The following is a 15,984-nucleotide window of genomic DNA, read 5'->3' on the forward strand; positions in this document are numbered from 1 at the left end:
AACAGAGAAAGAGATTCATAACTCAAAGTCTTATCCTTATTTTTGTCTCTTCCAGATCTTCTCATTCCACACTAATAATTAAATACCCAAATAACTCAGAATTCTATATAAAATTAATAGATTAAGAGTACATTTGAAAAGTCCTCAAAAGCATCATATAAGAAACATGGTTAATTTCAATGAACTATTTTTAATACTTATAGAATTTCAAATATATTCAACCAGAAATATGTTATTCAGGTAAAATTAATATTTATGTATTAGGAATATGTTTTTCTTGTTTTTTTCCTATTTAGTGTTTTTTTTTTTTTTTTAAATCATGACAATTTATCTATCCAATAAATTTTCTTAGGGAATCTCCATATGGTCATGTTGTAAATAGAGAAACACCAACCCTAATTTTCTGGGTTTTTTTTGTTTTTGTTTTTTAAATGTATCCTCTATTATAGCAATCCAAAAGTTTTATTTAAGGGAAGATTTCATTACAATTAATTTCTAAAAAATATTCCCAAACTTTAGGAGAAATCATTGACATAAGTCAATAGCATATGCTTTTACTGAAATAGATCCAAATTCTCTGTCATAAATTTTTATTGATATGTTTATTCCATTGTTGCAATAGCTGTATTTTGAAATTAATTCAATGTAAAAGTTAAATACTTTATATTAAATTCTGAAGTGTTTTTCTAGAAGAAATAGTGGCATTTTGGCTATGAAAGTTTACAAGTATTTCAAATAGATATCTCTGATTGTTCAATCCAGAAACAAGAACTTGGGCCTCTAGAAGATAATTTTGTACTTTCTTCTAATTTTAATTTAACATTTTCATCAATTAAGAGAGTAGGTAACAAATCAAAGTGATGATGATACTGGTGACTTTGAACCAAGAAACATCACAACATATTATCACTTCGTATTATTAATATTTAAGATATTTTGAAATCATTTATGCAATTTATTAATTTGAAATTATGGTAATTAATAAACTCATTGTGAAATAATATTATATAAAGTACGGATTTTTAAAAACAAATCTTTGTTTTTTAGTATTTTGATAACTATTTCAATACGTCAGATTTCCATTGTAAGGCTGTATATAGTTTATTTTATTCACTTAGGAGCAGATTATCAAAGTGGTCCATGGCCACTTTAATACCATTGTCCATAGTGCAGGGCAGGGTATCAGAAAATGTTTATGATACCCTGCCCTGCACTATGGACAATGGTATTAAAATAATGTGTAGCCTTTTCAGAAATTATGTATTCTTCTTCACACATAACAATATGTGCTCCTGACACCATCAGGATGGGTAAGCTCTTTCTGTATCCAGCGGCTGTGATTAACCTGTGCTGAGCTGTGGATATTCTGCTAAGAGTTCCCTCTGTGGCATACAGTAGGCTTTTTGGAAACAGCTGATCAGGACAAGAGGTACAGTCTATGATGAGAAAAGATCACTTTTCTCTGGATGAAATTAATTGGTCTAAATGGGATTCTGACCCAACAACCTTGATCTGATTACCTCAGGAGCATTTCACACACTCAGGTGGTTCTGAACAGGACTTTTCTCTCTCTCTCTCTTTATTTTGTTTCTAATTACTCTAAAAGCCATTATGTCACATCCTGGACATACTAATAATGCTTTGAAAAGCCACAAAATTAGTTTGTCCCCTTCCCCCAAAGAACACACACAAACACATAATTTATGGATGAGAGAGGAAAACAAAAAGCAAAATTCTCTAACAATGAAAGAAACATATTTTACATTCAGCTCATATGTTGTTAATTTTTAGTGCCAGCTGTGAAGCCAGGGAAATCATGTATTATTTGCATTATGAAATCAAAATGATCCAATGAAAAAAGAAATAAAACTTAAATTAGATCTATGAAAACAATTTAATTCCCCAAATCTTTAAAAACAACTTGCAAAAGTTCCGTCTGTTGTTACCCTAACAGTTTGTTGCTAATATGACTAATATTTTTGGTTCGCTACTACATAGTCTGTCCTATTTGAAAGTTTCAGAGGTGCTAACTAGATATTTATCTCCAAAGTCCACATTCTTAACCTCTATGCTATTTTTCCTCTCTAAATGTGAAAACATATACTTTTGTATTGATGAGGAAGCAAAAAAGGTTAGTTTTATGTTCAAGGCCACATTACATATGAGCAATAGACAGATTAGGGCCCAGAGTCAGGTCTTCTAATTTATGAGAGGCTACACAGGGAAATTCACCACCAGTTTCTCTAATTTAGAGAATGCAAATGAATATACAACTGTAAGTTAATAAGAGAGATTAGTGGCAGGAAAGAATATTAATAACATAGATATCCAAATTTGATAAGATTTAAATATGGCACTAAAAATGAATTAACATTATACTTTTCCCTTTAGGGGCCCTGTGCATCAAATTTTTCATTCAATACTCTTCTTCTACATAATATAAATTGAAATTCTCAAAAATCAGATTTATTTTGTTCCAGTGTAATCACCAGTGAATACATACAAAAAAGCAGGTCAATTGAAACAGGTAGCATTTAAAAAAAAAAATCATTCTATAAGATGACGTTATTTATATCTATAGAGTCTGTAGTTAGAAGTTAAACATCATATTTAAAAGCCAGATTTTGTTTTGAAAATTTCCAGGCATAAGCCTCATTTTCAGTAATGAGACCCAAGTAAAACTAAAGCCAAACAAGCAGAAGTATAAAAAATATATATTGAAAGAGACAACTACTCCATTTTCAATATTAAAATAACCAAACATTGATAATCTCTTAGCTCCTTGCACCAGAGAACTAAGAATACAGAATAACGTTTTTCCTGCTGTCTGGTGGCAAGCAATTTAACAAATTCCACAATCTCCAATATGAAGTCTGTCAAGTAGATGTAATAATTTAGGGGGGAAAAATAATATGGGGCAGATTATCAAGACATTTAAATAAATGCTAGAGAAAAAACAAAGAAACCATTTTTACCTAGAAAGTCAGGAATTACTTATTGTGCATCTACACCGCCCACTTTTATCATTTTACTCCTCACAGTTTTTCCTAACTCCACTTCAGTCAGGCTTTTGTGCCACCATTCAAATACAGCTGTTCTTATCAAAATCACCTGTGACTCCTACATTGCTGAAAGCAGTATATATATTCATTTCTTATCTCTCCTGACCTATCTTCAGCATTTAAAACATTATCTATGTCTATGGCCATGCCACTCTGAACAAGCCCGATCCCGTCTGATCTCGGAAGCTAAGCAGGCTTGGGCCTGGTTAGTAATTGGATGGGACACCACCTAGGAAGACCAGGTGCTGTAGGTGTAAAAAATAAAAAAAATAAGAGATTGTAAGCTGACAAGGTCCTTGCAATCTGTAAGGCCAACCAAGGGTTGCCTTGCATAAAACAAACAAACAAACAAACAAAAACATTATTCACTAGCCTTTCATGATCACATTTTCTCTTGGATTTCTTCCAGTGTTACTATCCATTATTCTCATTCTCATTTGCTGATTTCTACTTTTATCCCCAAATTCTTAAAATTGGAGTGGCCTTAGTCAAGTCTCAGTTGTCTTCTCTTCTTACTCACTTTGCTCATCTCATCTAATCTCGTGGCCTTAAAAATTTCAATAACATAATGACTCCCAAGTTTTATCTCCTCTGAATTCCAATCTATATCCAATTGTGTACATAACAACTCTGCTTGGGTATCAAGTATAACCTCTGCAAAAATAAAATTCTCATCATCACCACCACAAACAGTCTTTTTCACTTTAATAGCAGCTCCATACTTTCAGTTACTCAGGCCAAGAACCTGGAGGTCACCTGTACTCCTTGCTTTATTTTATACTTTATATCTAATCTATAGAGATATTTTATTGAATATAATTTTAAAATATATGCAGAATCAAACAACTTTTCACCTCTTCCATCGTTACCACCTTGATCCTGCCTATCATTTTCACCTGGATTATACATCAGCTTCTACCTTGCCAATAGCCTGTTCCCTAATTGCAATCAGTATTTTCATTAAAAAATAGCCAGGTCATTTTACTTCTCTCATTAAAACCCTTCATTAATTATGAATTTGTCTCAGGCCCCATGGTTCTGATCTCTTCTTTTACCATATTACTCTCCTCACTCAATATGCTCTGTCCTTTTCCTGGACATCACGCCCATTGCTATCCTTCTCTTAAGTAAAACCTTCCATACGTAAAGGACAAAATTTCTCAAAATTGCCCCTCCTACTTAAGTACAGGCTGCTTATTCACCTTTATTGGAGATTGACTCTGAAAACTGGAAGGTCTACCCAGCTACCCAAGGTTCATGGAGATCCATTTATCCCTTTATTTCCAATTCTAAGTTCAACTCTCAAGTAGATAATGAAGAGCGTTTGCTCTTGAAAATTTTGCTGGATGGCTAAATTTATACTTCTGTTTTATTTTTGATTAGAAATTAGATTCACTTAACATTTTTCCTAATCACTTTAGATTGTTAAAATTAGTTAAGCTTTCAACTAACATTTATTGCATTCATGATGTTATTAGTTTATAACTTTCAAATATGAGGCATTTAGACATGTTTGCCATAGAACTCAAACATAAATTACTTGGCCTATATTTGGAAGCAAATGTTCATACAATTTCAAAAATTTCCTTGTATGAAAACAATACAAATGGAAAATGTTTGATTGTGGAACATATACCTCCTAAGTTAGCTACAATAAAACACAAACAACAAAACAGGGGGATGCATAAAATTTTTAAGATTCTGATTACAAACATGATACTTTAATCCAATTATTTAATTTCCTTTAAAAACTTACAAAAGTAAGAGTTCCAGTCAAGACAGTAGAGCAGGGAAATGCGCTCGCTTCCTCCCATTACCACATACAAATTAGAACTAAACTATGTAAGAAGCATTACTGAAAATAGCCTGAAGCCTATCTGAACAGAAGTCCTATAACTAAGGATACACAAAAGAAGCCATTCGAGACTGAGAGGACGGATAGAGACATGTAACATGTTGGTCTCACATCCAGATTGAAAGAAATATCTCAGCTGTGGAGGTTTCCCCTGAGGAGCAAGGAGTCCCAGACCTACAACACACTCCCAAGCCCAGAGTTCCAGTGCAGGAAAGAGAAGTCCCCATAACTTCTGGCTGTGAAAACCAGCAGGGATTGTGCCAAAGTGGGACAGAAGGCTTCTGGAGTCTCTGGCATACCTCTTAAAGGGTTTATCCACAAACTTACTTGCTCTGACTCATTCGTTCTGAGCTCGGAGCAGCATCTTGGAAACCCATCAGGGACATATGAAAAAGAACTGAATTGTCTGGCTTAAGGGAGGGGGCTGGCAGGGCAGCTTTCTCCCAGACAGAAGTGCTGGCAGAATCCATTGTTCCTTTTGTTAAGTCCAACCCTCACTCAGCTTGCATGAACAGGTGGGCAACACGTTTGAGTTTCCATCAACCTATTAGCACCATTTGCCCAATCCTGGTGATTACCTGAGATCCCACCCACACAATTTTCACCCAACCCACTTCCAATGGCTGTTCCATAGACATGGCCTGTCTTGGCTCATGCAGCAGACTTTCCTAAAATCTCTTAAATGTTCACCAACTTCAAATGAGCAGCATCTTGGCATGCCCTATACCTCTTGCTAAACAGCCCCAAGCCCAGCACTAGTGGCAGCTGGTCTCAGTTCCCAGGCCAGCCTCTCGAAGGTACCTCCAAGACCAACATAAGTGGCAACTATCTGCAGATCACTTTGTAGCTCATACCAAGTGGCCTCATGCAGTGGACAGGGTGTAGTTGATTTTGGCCTGTACCAAACACCCTAGCAAGAGTCCCCAGGGGCCAGCTTGACCCTTTCTATAAAATTATATTTCCTTAAAACCTACAAGGACTTCCTATATTAAACTTTAATACTCTAAAAATTAAGGAATGCATAATGAATCTGACAGAAAGCCTATTTATGAGTTACTAAAAAAAGATGTGAGAATTTATAAAATCATACGATAATTTATCAAATAAAATACAATGAATTGTTTCGAATATCATACTACTGAATTGTTTATAATATCTTAAATACAGCAAAAAAATACATTTTTGGTTGTAAAGAAATACATTTTCGGTTTGACCAAAATATATATATAGACAGAATATAGACAACATACTCTCCAAAAGAGTTTATGATATGACAAAAAAATTATATTGACTAATTGACACACTTCCCTTCTAAGGAACATTTTTAATAAAGTGAAGTATATTTTATTTCCACTTGAAGTAAGAATTTGCCCATTGTTTTTATAATGTATTGCAATGAAAACATGAATTCTCAAAGCTTTTGTATACCTTTCAATAATAAAAATCTTGTCCTTTGTTTAGAGCTTGAGATATGAACTGACACTAGAATGACTAACGCAATTTTGAATGCTTTAAAGAAGAAAACCTCAATTTCTCTGGGAAAGACTACAGAATCACAAAACTCTCTCTAATCACAGATACGTCATTCTATTTGGTTGGTGTTTTAAACATGAGAATCATCTTGGCTATAAATGCCAAGGCCAGCCAGAGACAAAATTATAATAATGATGAGGTAGTAATTTCTTTTCCTGGAATGCTTCTAATCATGTTTATTGCACCTTATTTTGTCCTGCCCTTTGCTTTCCCATCCAGCAAAGGCCTATTCTGGATTCTGATCCCATTCCCATAGTTTTCTCCAAACTAGAAGAAAATATCTCTAAAGTGCCTTATGTAAATTGATCGATTGGAATAATCTATCCAACAATATCCAAAAAAATAAATTCTTTAAGTAGGTTATTTTTCAGAGCCTGGAAGGTAATAGGAGTTTAATATTTCTCTTATGTTCCAGGCTGTTCTTGAGAAAAATAATAGTAGTTAGCCCTATTTAGCTTACAAGTTTTTAGATATGCCCTATTTAGTTTTAGTTTTCTATACAACAACCAAGAAGCTTATGAAGAAAGATTACTTGGGAACAATCGTATATAGGGGGCAAGTAGTTTATGTGTGTGAAGGGTGTGGAGTGGGAAGATATGACAAGGACTGCTCAGAAAATGGCTTTTGTTTGAACATTTTACAATATTTAGACTTAATATTTAACTCCTATAATGACCTTTGCAGATAAGAGGACCTTGCCAAAATCAAGGTACTGTGGTGAGAATGGATAAATTGCTTTTCTTTTTCCAAGCAGCTGCAGGTCTTTTCTTCCTTGTGATGAAGAAAAGAGTGCAAGTAAAATGTCACCTCGGTGTATCTTTTGTCAGCTTGTATATTTGGACAGTCGCTATATTCCATGGCTATATTCTATTTCTGTTCTGATTAACCCAGATGGATGAGTAACAGTATGAGATAAGAAGACACTTAATATTCTTTCCTTTTATTTATTTCCATAATTGGCATAATATTCAAGTAATCCAACCTAGTACTTAGAAATTTTAGAAATGTGGACAACCAGAATGAAATAATATAGAGTATTCTTTTTAAGGAAATAAAAATAATGTTTACATGCAATCTAAAAGATTTTATAAAAGAGAACATAAAATTAAAATAGAAGGAAAACATTTAGAAAATGTGTCAAATACGACCATGGATTTCCGAAAGTGTTATTCATCCAGATCTTGAAGGGATTGTTATTTTATTATTAATTAGAATTAATGCTTAAAATTTCTGTGGGATGTTTTTCTCTAAATTGTATAAAGGATTTTCTCTCTTAATGGATTCAAACTTCTTTACCTTACAGATCTGGCTATTGGGGCAGAGGAAGTGAGCTTCTTCTTTGTTGACCTGCTGATCTAAGGTGTGGGGTATGTGTGTGTTTCATTCTTTCAAGAGGAATCCACAATAGAGAGAGGAATACATTACTAAATATTTCCAGAATTATGAAAGTATGTCATCCATAGCATTTGTCTTGCTTCTTGTGGCTGGACTATATCAGCTCTGATATTTTTTTTCCTCTCCTAACTCTGGCTCACTGAAGGCTCCTATTCAATCTTTCCTAAAGGAAATATTCCTGCCTTTCTTCTCTCCTCTTTATTTCTTTTTCTTTTCTTTTTTTCTTTTTTCTTTTTTCTTTTTTTACAAATTGGCAATACTCACACTACAGCAGAAAGAATAGTAACTTATATTTCACAAAGTCTTTAACAGAGTTAATGAATTTGATAGTTCTTTCATTATCATGGGATATGCCATCTCTTTTATTTTAGAAGAGATGACTAATGATCTGTGACTTGTTACTCTGTCCAACTGCCCCTGATACCTGTGATCTTTCATATCTACAAAGTTCTCAGTTGGAAATTCATGTAGGGGGGCAAATTGTCAAATGGCTTCATGACAATATGGAGCATAATAACCATCATTCATTTATTTATTTATTTATTTATTTATTTATTTATTTATTTATTTATTTAGGCGCTACTCTGTTGGTAATGTGGGGAGATAGGAAGGATGCAAGGAAAACAGGCTAAAGTTTAAGAGATGTATGTGTGATGATGGGCAGCCATGAGGATGATAACTAGAGAACTGCAGTGAACATGGAGAATGGAGAGAGATTCAAGAGAAATTCCAGAGGTATCTGGAAAGGACTTGAAATGTGACTGAATAGGGACATATGAGACAGATACCTAAAAGGAACTGGGAGCTCCCAGTTTGGATGACTGGCTGATTGCAATATTATTAATTGAAAGAAAGAAGGCTTAAGGTTTTTAAAGGACATATATAGTTTACCCCATTCTTAATTTGATGCAATTGCTTAATACTTAAAGTAGTTATACAAGCAGTAATTAGAAATACGAATGTTGAATTCAGAAAGGAAATAATTCTGAAAGCATAATTTCCATACTTGTGATTTCCTTGAGGCAGAGCTTTCATAGATTTCTGCCTTCTCAACAGAGAGCAAAATGTCAAGCACCTAATAAACTCTCAGAAAAAACTGGCAAACTGAAAACTAACAAATGCCATATGCCTTAAAAACAGTGAACCTGAGCTTTCCATTGAATCCCTGTGAAGTAAGTATAATTGAGATTATTATTCAAATAGAAGCTAAATATTTTCTAGTATTGTGGCGTTAGAGATTCATGCATATGATCAAGGGTTGTAGTAGCTGTTCTCTTAGGCTTCAATCATTCTCAGATGCTGTTGTCCTTTGTCTCTCAAGTTAAAGCAAAGTAAATTGCCAGGAGAACTGGCACATGGCACTAATATTTAATCACTAGTTTTGATTCTGTGGCTCATTTTCTATGTTGAATATATATACATTTTTTTTAGAAAAAAAGAGAATTGTATTAAAATGCACTCATACATGGCTTTACACCATGCCTTACCATAGGTCTGGCATTTTTTTCCAGAGATTGAATTTATCTATGAAGTTCATTGTATCTTTATTCTGGACAGAGACATAAATAAAATTGTATAAAATACATACACTTTCAAATGTATATATTTAAATACAATTAAAATGTAGGTAACCAAATCCAGCATCCTTATAATATTTGCTGTACCAGAAAACAATTACAACAAATATTTATTGAGTACCTTCTATGTACTACACATGCATAAAGGTAGGGGCTTGGGCCACAATGTAAAGAAATACATTACAATCTTCCCTCCTCTAAAGGTCCAGAGGAAATAAACAGGCAAACTAAATATAGAAGTCAGAGCAACCACAGGGAGGAGCAGGATGCGAGGAGGGGCTTCCATTCAGTGGCCACATCCTTTCATAGAAAGTATCCTTTTAGCATCTGCAGCATCAACAAATCATGAATGTGAATTGCATTGTTGATAAGGAAAGGAAGGAATGATTCAGGAAGAGGGAGAGCATCTGTAAATATCTGGAAGCCAGAAAGAGTATGGCGACTTTAGGGCCCTGCAAGTCCTCTCTTACGGCTAGAATAGAAAGTATGCAGAATGACTGATGAGAGCTAAGGTTTAATGTGGCCATGATGTTGGAAAGAAAAGAAGTTAAAGGTTAGCCTGATGGACAATATGAGTAGGTGAATGAGAAACAAGAGGAAAATCAAAAAGATCATAATACAATGATGCTTATGATATCATTGTGACCCTTGCTATAGTTGTTTATCAAAAAGATTTAGATATAAAATACAATTATGTTTGAGCAACTGAGAGATAGTGAATTCATAATAATTTATCCATTTAACCTTTGTATTAGGTTTCCCAGAGTATAAAATATATCAACTAATAACATTTTTAATAAATACTACACTTATAATAATTAAGGTGAATTTTCTAGGCTTTGTTATAGACACTCCATGCATGATCTAATTCATTATTATCTAGAATCGAAAATGTGATTTCACATTTCTATATCACAGTTGTTTTTTGCTTTACAACTATGGTGATCACATAACTGTTTATCTAAAATGGGGCATTTTTGAGAGTAAAGAAATATTACGAATAATTATACAAGGCCAAGAGGCATAAATATCAACTCTAGCGGGCAAACTAAATGCTGAGTCTTATTTAAAATGTGCATTTTATTTTAAAGTTGTAATTAAGTGATTACAATTATTTAAAATTTGGAATAATGATTGATATGAATCATTTTTCCTCTTTTAATTGACGTTTTAAAAATTTATATTCTAAAGTTGGTGAACTACTCCATTTTGTCTTTCGAGCTTCACTTTTATATTTTTATTTGTCAGTCTAGTAAATAAATCACTGGCAGAAATAGATAAAATGAAAATGATAAATTTCTATTTCATGACAATCACCAGTGGTTTAATGTGCATATAGCTTTTCAAAGCAGAATTAACTCTTCTTCAAAGTTTAAGAGAAGATACTTCATTTTATTTTTCCTTAGCTTTCGATACAGAAATTGGGATCGAGTCCAACAAAAACTTTTATGGCCAATGAAAAATGAAGCATTATTAAAATAAGAAAAAGGGAAGAGGGTGAAAAGCTTACTACAGAAGAGAACTGCCAGATCGTAGCATTTCAATGGACCCCTATACAAAGCCACAATATTAAGCTATTATTCAAGCAGGTGACACATTATTATTCTTAAAGATTGATATCTTTGCTTATTATCCTCTTGACAGCACGCAAAATGCAAAATTTTAATCTAATAATGTCTGTAGAAACTTTTATTAATAATATAAGGTATTATTAAAAATAAAAAAAAATATGGCCTATTTTAACTGATTTTTGTTTCTATAATTGATGGACTGTTTCACTGTAACCAGTTATATTAGGACACCTGACTTTGATAATAAAGGAAAATAATGAATTTCAGGTTTCAAATGAGGCAGGTTTGAAACAGTGCTTTGTCAAGGTTTCTAATTCCCACTAAGTGAAGCACCACATGGCTCCAGGTAGATAGACAGTAGACAATGGGTACACATTTTTGAGTTTTATATCGCCCTATGATAAAAAAAAAAAATGATGTAGTCGATGCATGAAGATGAATCTCATGTGTGACCATTATAAACAAATGGTAAAAGGAATCTTTCTTTGTTAAATGACTCCAATGCCCTTACTGAATAAAATCCAAAGAAACTGGTCTGGCTCCATACCTCATTACCCTGTTAACTGCTTCTAGCTGCTACATCATGCCTCCAAAAATTTACTTCTGCTCTTCCTTATGTTCAAACATATTTCCCACTTTTATTCATTGGCCAAACCTTCTAATATAGCAAAATTTAACTTGGGGAAATCACCAGAAATCTTCCCTGAGTCCCCAGATTAATTTAAATGTGCCTGTTCTGCGCTTCACCAGCACTTGTTATATGTTCTTCTGTTAGCAGTCAACGTGTTATATTTGATTTATCGGCTTATATAACTCTTTCCCATTCTAGACTACAAATTGCATAATGACAGAGGAACACTAAATAAACACAGGATCTGGTATGTATAATATAATTGGTGCTAATAAAATATTCCCTAATTTGCAGTAAAATTAAATCCATGTCTATATATTGTTTACAGTAGCATTGACAGATAGTTAATCCAGACAACCTATTATTTCTAAGCAAATGCATCTTGGTGAAGTGAAAAGAGCACAGCTTTAGTTTAGATGAAAATCTAAATTTAAATCTGAGTTTTGCTGCTTATTAATAATGTAACTCTGAGCCAATCACCCTTTCTGAGCTTTAGTGTTCACATTTGTGCTAATTAGCATACTACTAAGGTTATGGCTATAATTTAATGAAAAAATATACATAAAACACCTTGTACAATATACATTCTCAGTAAGCTTCCTTCCTTACTTCCTTTTTCTTTCCACTTTTAAATTTTAAAAAATATTCCGTAAGTTTAATTTAAAGAAAAGTTTTTCTATAGCTTTTTAAAAATGAAATATAACTTTTCTTGAGATAAATGAGAATTTATTTGCTACAATATTTGCTTTTAATAATTTAATTTTTCAAACAAGGCAGAGAGAGACATAAATATTTGATTACAAAGTTTCTACAATTTATAAAACTTTGGTTTGAATTAGTTCCTGATTTTTTGGACTATACTTATATATCTTTTTATAATAAGCCCATTCGCGACATGGCTTTGGTTCTTAAATTATTCCCTTATTTGAACCCCTCCATTTGATTAGTGCAGGACTAATTTACTCTATATATCAAATGCTTGCTGAAATAGAGGAAGGATAGCTCTCTTTCACAAAATCTCAGTGAATGATTGAGGGCTGGATATCTTTCATCTTCACAGAAATTTTTGGAAAGTTTCCATTCACCACCAGAAATCAGGTTCAGTTGTGACCATTTGAAAAATATATCTGTGTTATTTGCAAGAAGTAAAAGCCAAAAGTGGAAATGAAAAAGATTCCCATGATCTATAGCTCTTTTTTTTTGTATGTGTAGATATGAAAAAGTTATATAATACACACTCAACATACTGTGCCCTTTCTAATGTCCTTTTACTCTGAATGCCCTTCTCCCATCCCTCATCACTACTCTTCCTTCAGTTCAAAGCTCAAATCTTATCTTCTTAATGAAGTCTATCAGAATTAATTGACAGATAATGCAGGTTTCCATAATACCTTTTACATTTATTATTATTTAAAAAAAAAACATTATAATGCTAATTGAATTACCCTAGCTTTGAAATTTTTCCCCTAGCTTTGAAAAATTTTCCCAGCTTTGAAATATTTTCCAGTCGAGGATCATCTTTCAAAATTAAAAAAAAGACATATAAAAATTTCTGGACAAGCAAGATATTTTCTTTTTCTTTTTATGTTAGAAAGAGCAACAACATTTAAAAAAGAATACATTATTAAAATAAAATTATAAATCTATGCATCTTTAAATATATTCATTAGTTAAGCTTTTGCAGATAAAATTCCTTTTAGCGAAAAAGATGAACTATTAAAGAATAGTTCTGTTCTATTCTGTTCTAGCTGTAATAAAGAATAGAATTCAGAATTATATACATTAGATTAGGGCACTTATTACATACAAAATATTCAGTATTTGAATCACATTGTAATATAAGTTTATTTTAAAGAAAAGCAATGATGTAGTAAAATTGCTGCACTTCACTTTTATAGTGGAAAATTGACTAATTGCTGTCCAAATTAATTTTAATTTTTATAACATTAAAGTATCTACAGTAGCCTCTACAGTTTTCTTTGATTAGCAGTTATAAATACAAGGAAGTAAGAAATTAGTTTACTTTACCTTAATGACCAAATCAAATTTCTGGTGAAAATCTCTGTTTACTGGCTCCAGGAGACTAAGTTCTGCAGTCCTAGGATGCATATGGAAAAATCGTGGGTAATCCTCAGGAGTCCCTGGAAGACATTGAGATTTCAGCATATAATTGAGAACAATTAGTAATATGTGTATCTGCTTTATCTATTTCCCTTCATTAACTGAGTGATAAAATCGCAATTTCGTTAGTAAATTAAGTTTCAAAATTATGCAGTCTAGGGAAAGCAGATGCAAATTTGGTATATAATTAATTTGTTTATAAGTAAAACGATGGAAAATGTGTCTTGTTTGGATGATTTTTCCAAATATATTTTATTAAGAGAGCTCTTTAATTATTTAAAACTTCATCACATGAAAAGAGGTATTAGGTGTGGAGAGAGCAAATTTTGAATTCTAAAATTGTATTTTAATGGTGCATAAATCTTAATTATAGCCTGCATGGTTTCTCAAAATATCTTGTAATAAACAATGAGTATTAATTTTTACCAAATATCAAGATGTTTGGAAATTAAAATGAGCATATTCTGTTCTAGCTGGGCAAATATTTTTCTCAAGTATCAAACTAACTACATCAATTATATTACATAAAAATATTTTAAAATATTACATAATATATTTTGATGATACTTTAATGTCTAAAGAGGATATTTCTTAAATGCAAGCATTTTAGTGAGTAGAAATATATTTGTTACAGAAATTTCCTTCAATTGTATCATTATTCTTTGTATACTGCAACATTATTTTTCCTAAAGTGAAGAAAAATAGACATCAAGTTATATAACTATAGAATAAACACATTTGGCCAAACAATAACCACAAGAATAAAACAGCATGGCTTCCAATTATTAAAGCTTACTCTGTGTAAATGCTTTATATAAGTAATCATCAATAATTCTGTAAATCATTCCTATTTTAAAGAGGAGGATTTGAGAGCTTTGATATATTAAATAATGTGTTTAAGGTCAGAGACAAAGTAACACAGAGTTTGCATTCAAATCTAGTTTTCCAGAAGCCAAAAATATCCCAAAATAAATTAATCGGTATTGCTCCTTGCTTTGACTCTGAGACCAAAAAGAAATTACCCTGGGTTAATGTGAGGGGCAGGGTCGGGAGGTGAAAAAATTACACCAATAAAATAGACTTGAAAATCCAGAAATAGTCAAAATTGCACATGAAAATTTAGCATATGATAAAGAAGTCATCTCAACACATTAGGGGAAAATGGATTTTTGAATTGAAGCATTTACCTAATAGGAGAGCCATAAAGAAAATAATAAAATTGCATCCATTCTTCATACAATACTAGAGTAAACCCCAAATGAAGAAGATATTCATGAACAATAAACAATAAAACAATATAAGTACTTGTTATAGATGAAAACATGAATAAATTCTACTCTAATGTGAGAGAAGGAATATCTTTCCTAACTATGGTTCAAAATCCAGAAGCAATAAATAAGATATAAATTTGATGACATTACAAAGTTATAAGGCAAGATGCAATAAACAAAGTAAAACCACAGTGACAAACTTGGGGAAATAGTTGCATTTAGATTAGAGACAAATCCCTAATCATATCCCTAATGTATGTAGATTTACGAATTAAAAAAAAAAAAAAGATCAACTAAACATTAAAAATGAAAGGTTTGAGCTAGAAAATGAACAGATAGTTCACAGAAAGAGAAAGGCAAATGGCCCTTGAACATATACCAAGATGTTCATCTTTATATATAAGAATGATAAATTCAAATTAAAACCACACTGAAATTCCATTCCTTACTGTTAGATTAGCAATGGTCCCAGGTAGACACCATACTCCATTGGTGAGTCTCTAGAAAACAGGCACTTTCAAACATTTCTGGTGTTATTAAATGATTTTTATAAAACCTCTGATGGAGAATTTAGTATAACCTATAGTATTGGGAGATTCTGGGAAGTGTAGGAAGGCCAGGAATGTATCTCTCTACCTACATAGAAATTCCATTGGTAGAACATGTCTGATATAAATATTTTGGAATTCTGGAGTCTACGGAAGTCTTGTAACTTCCAGGAGAGGGTTTAGACAATAAATTGTGATAAATTTCTGTCAGTTACAGCTCTCAGCACAGAAGTTACCCATTCCCCTCCCCTCAGCCCCTTCACAGGAAGCTCTTCACATGTTCCCAAAGCAGTTTCCTATGGAGAGCAGACTGTAAGCTGACAAGGTCCTTGCAGTCTGCAAGGGCAACCAAGGGTTGCCTCGCCTCCGCAAATTCTTCCTGAGAACAAGATGGTGCAAATGTAGCCACAGGCAGATAAA

At 32.7% G+C, this 15,984-nt stretch overlaps 1 protein-coding gene and 1 pseudogene across 1 annotated transcript in view; one reads left to right on the top strand and one right to left on the bottom strand.

The window, feature by feature from the left end:
* Nucleotides 1-15,984, bottom strand: part of PCDH15 (protocadherin related 15) — a 562,288-nt gene that overhangs the window by 285,890 nt on the left and 260,414 nt on the right. The window contains exon 10 of the mRNA XM_011361648.1: nt 13,653-13,765. Within this exon, the coding sequence (XP_011359950.1) occupies nt 13,653-13,765 (113 nt within the window). The remainder of the gene's footprint in view (nt 1-13,652; nt 13,766-15,984) is intronic.
* On the top strand, nt 3,198-3,316 carry LOC111740825 (annotated as a pseudogene).

This window comes from Pteropus vampyrus, unplaced genomic scaffold (genome assembly GCF_000151845.1).
Source record: "Pteropus vampyrus isolate Shadow unplaced genomic scaffold, Pvam_2.0 Scaffold68, whole genome shotgun sequence".
NCBI lineage: Eukaryota > Metazoa > Chordata > Mammalia > Chiroptera > Pteropodidae > Pteropus > Pteropus vampyrus.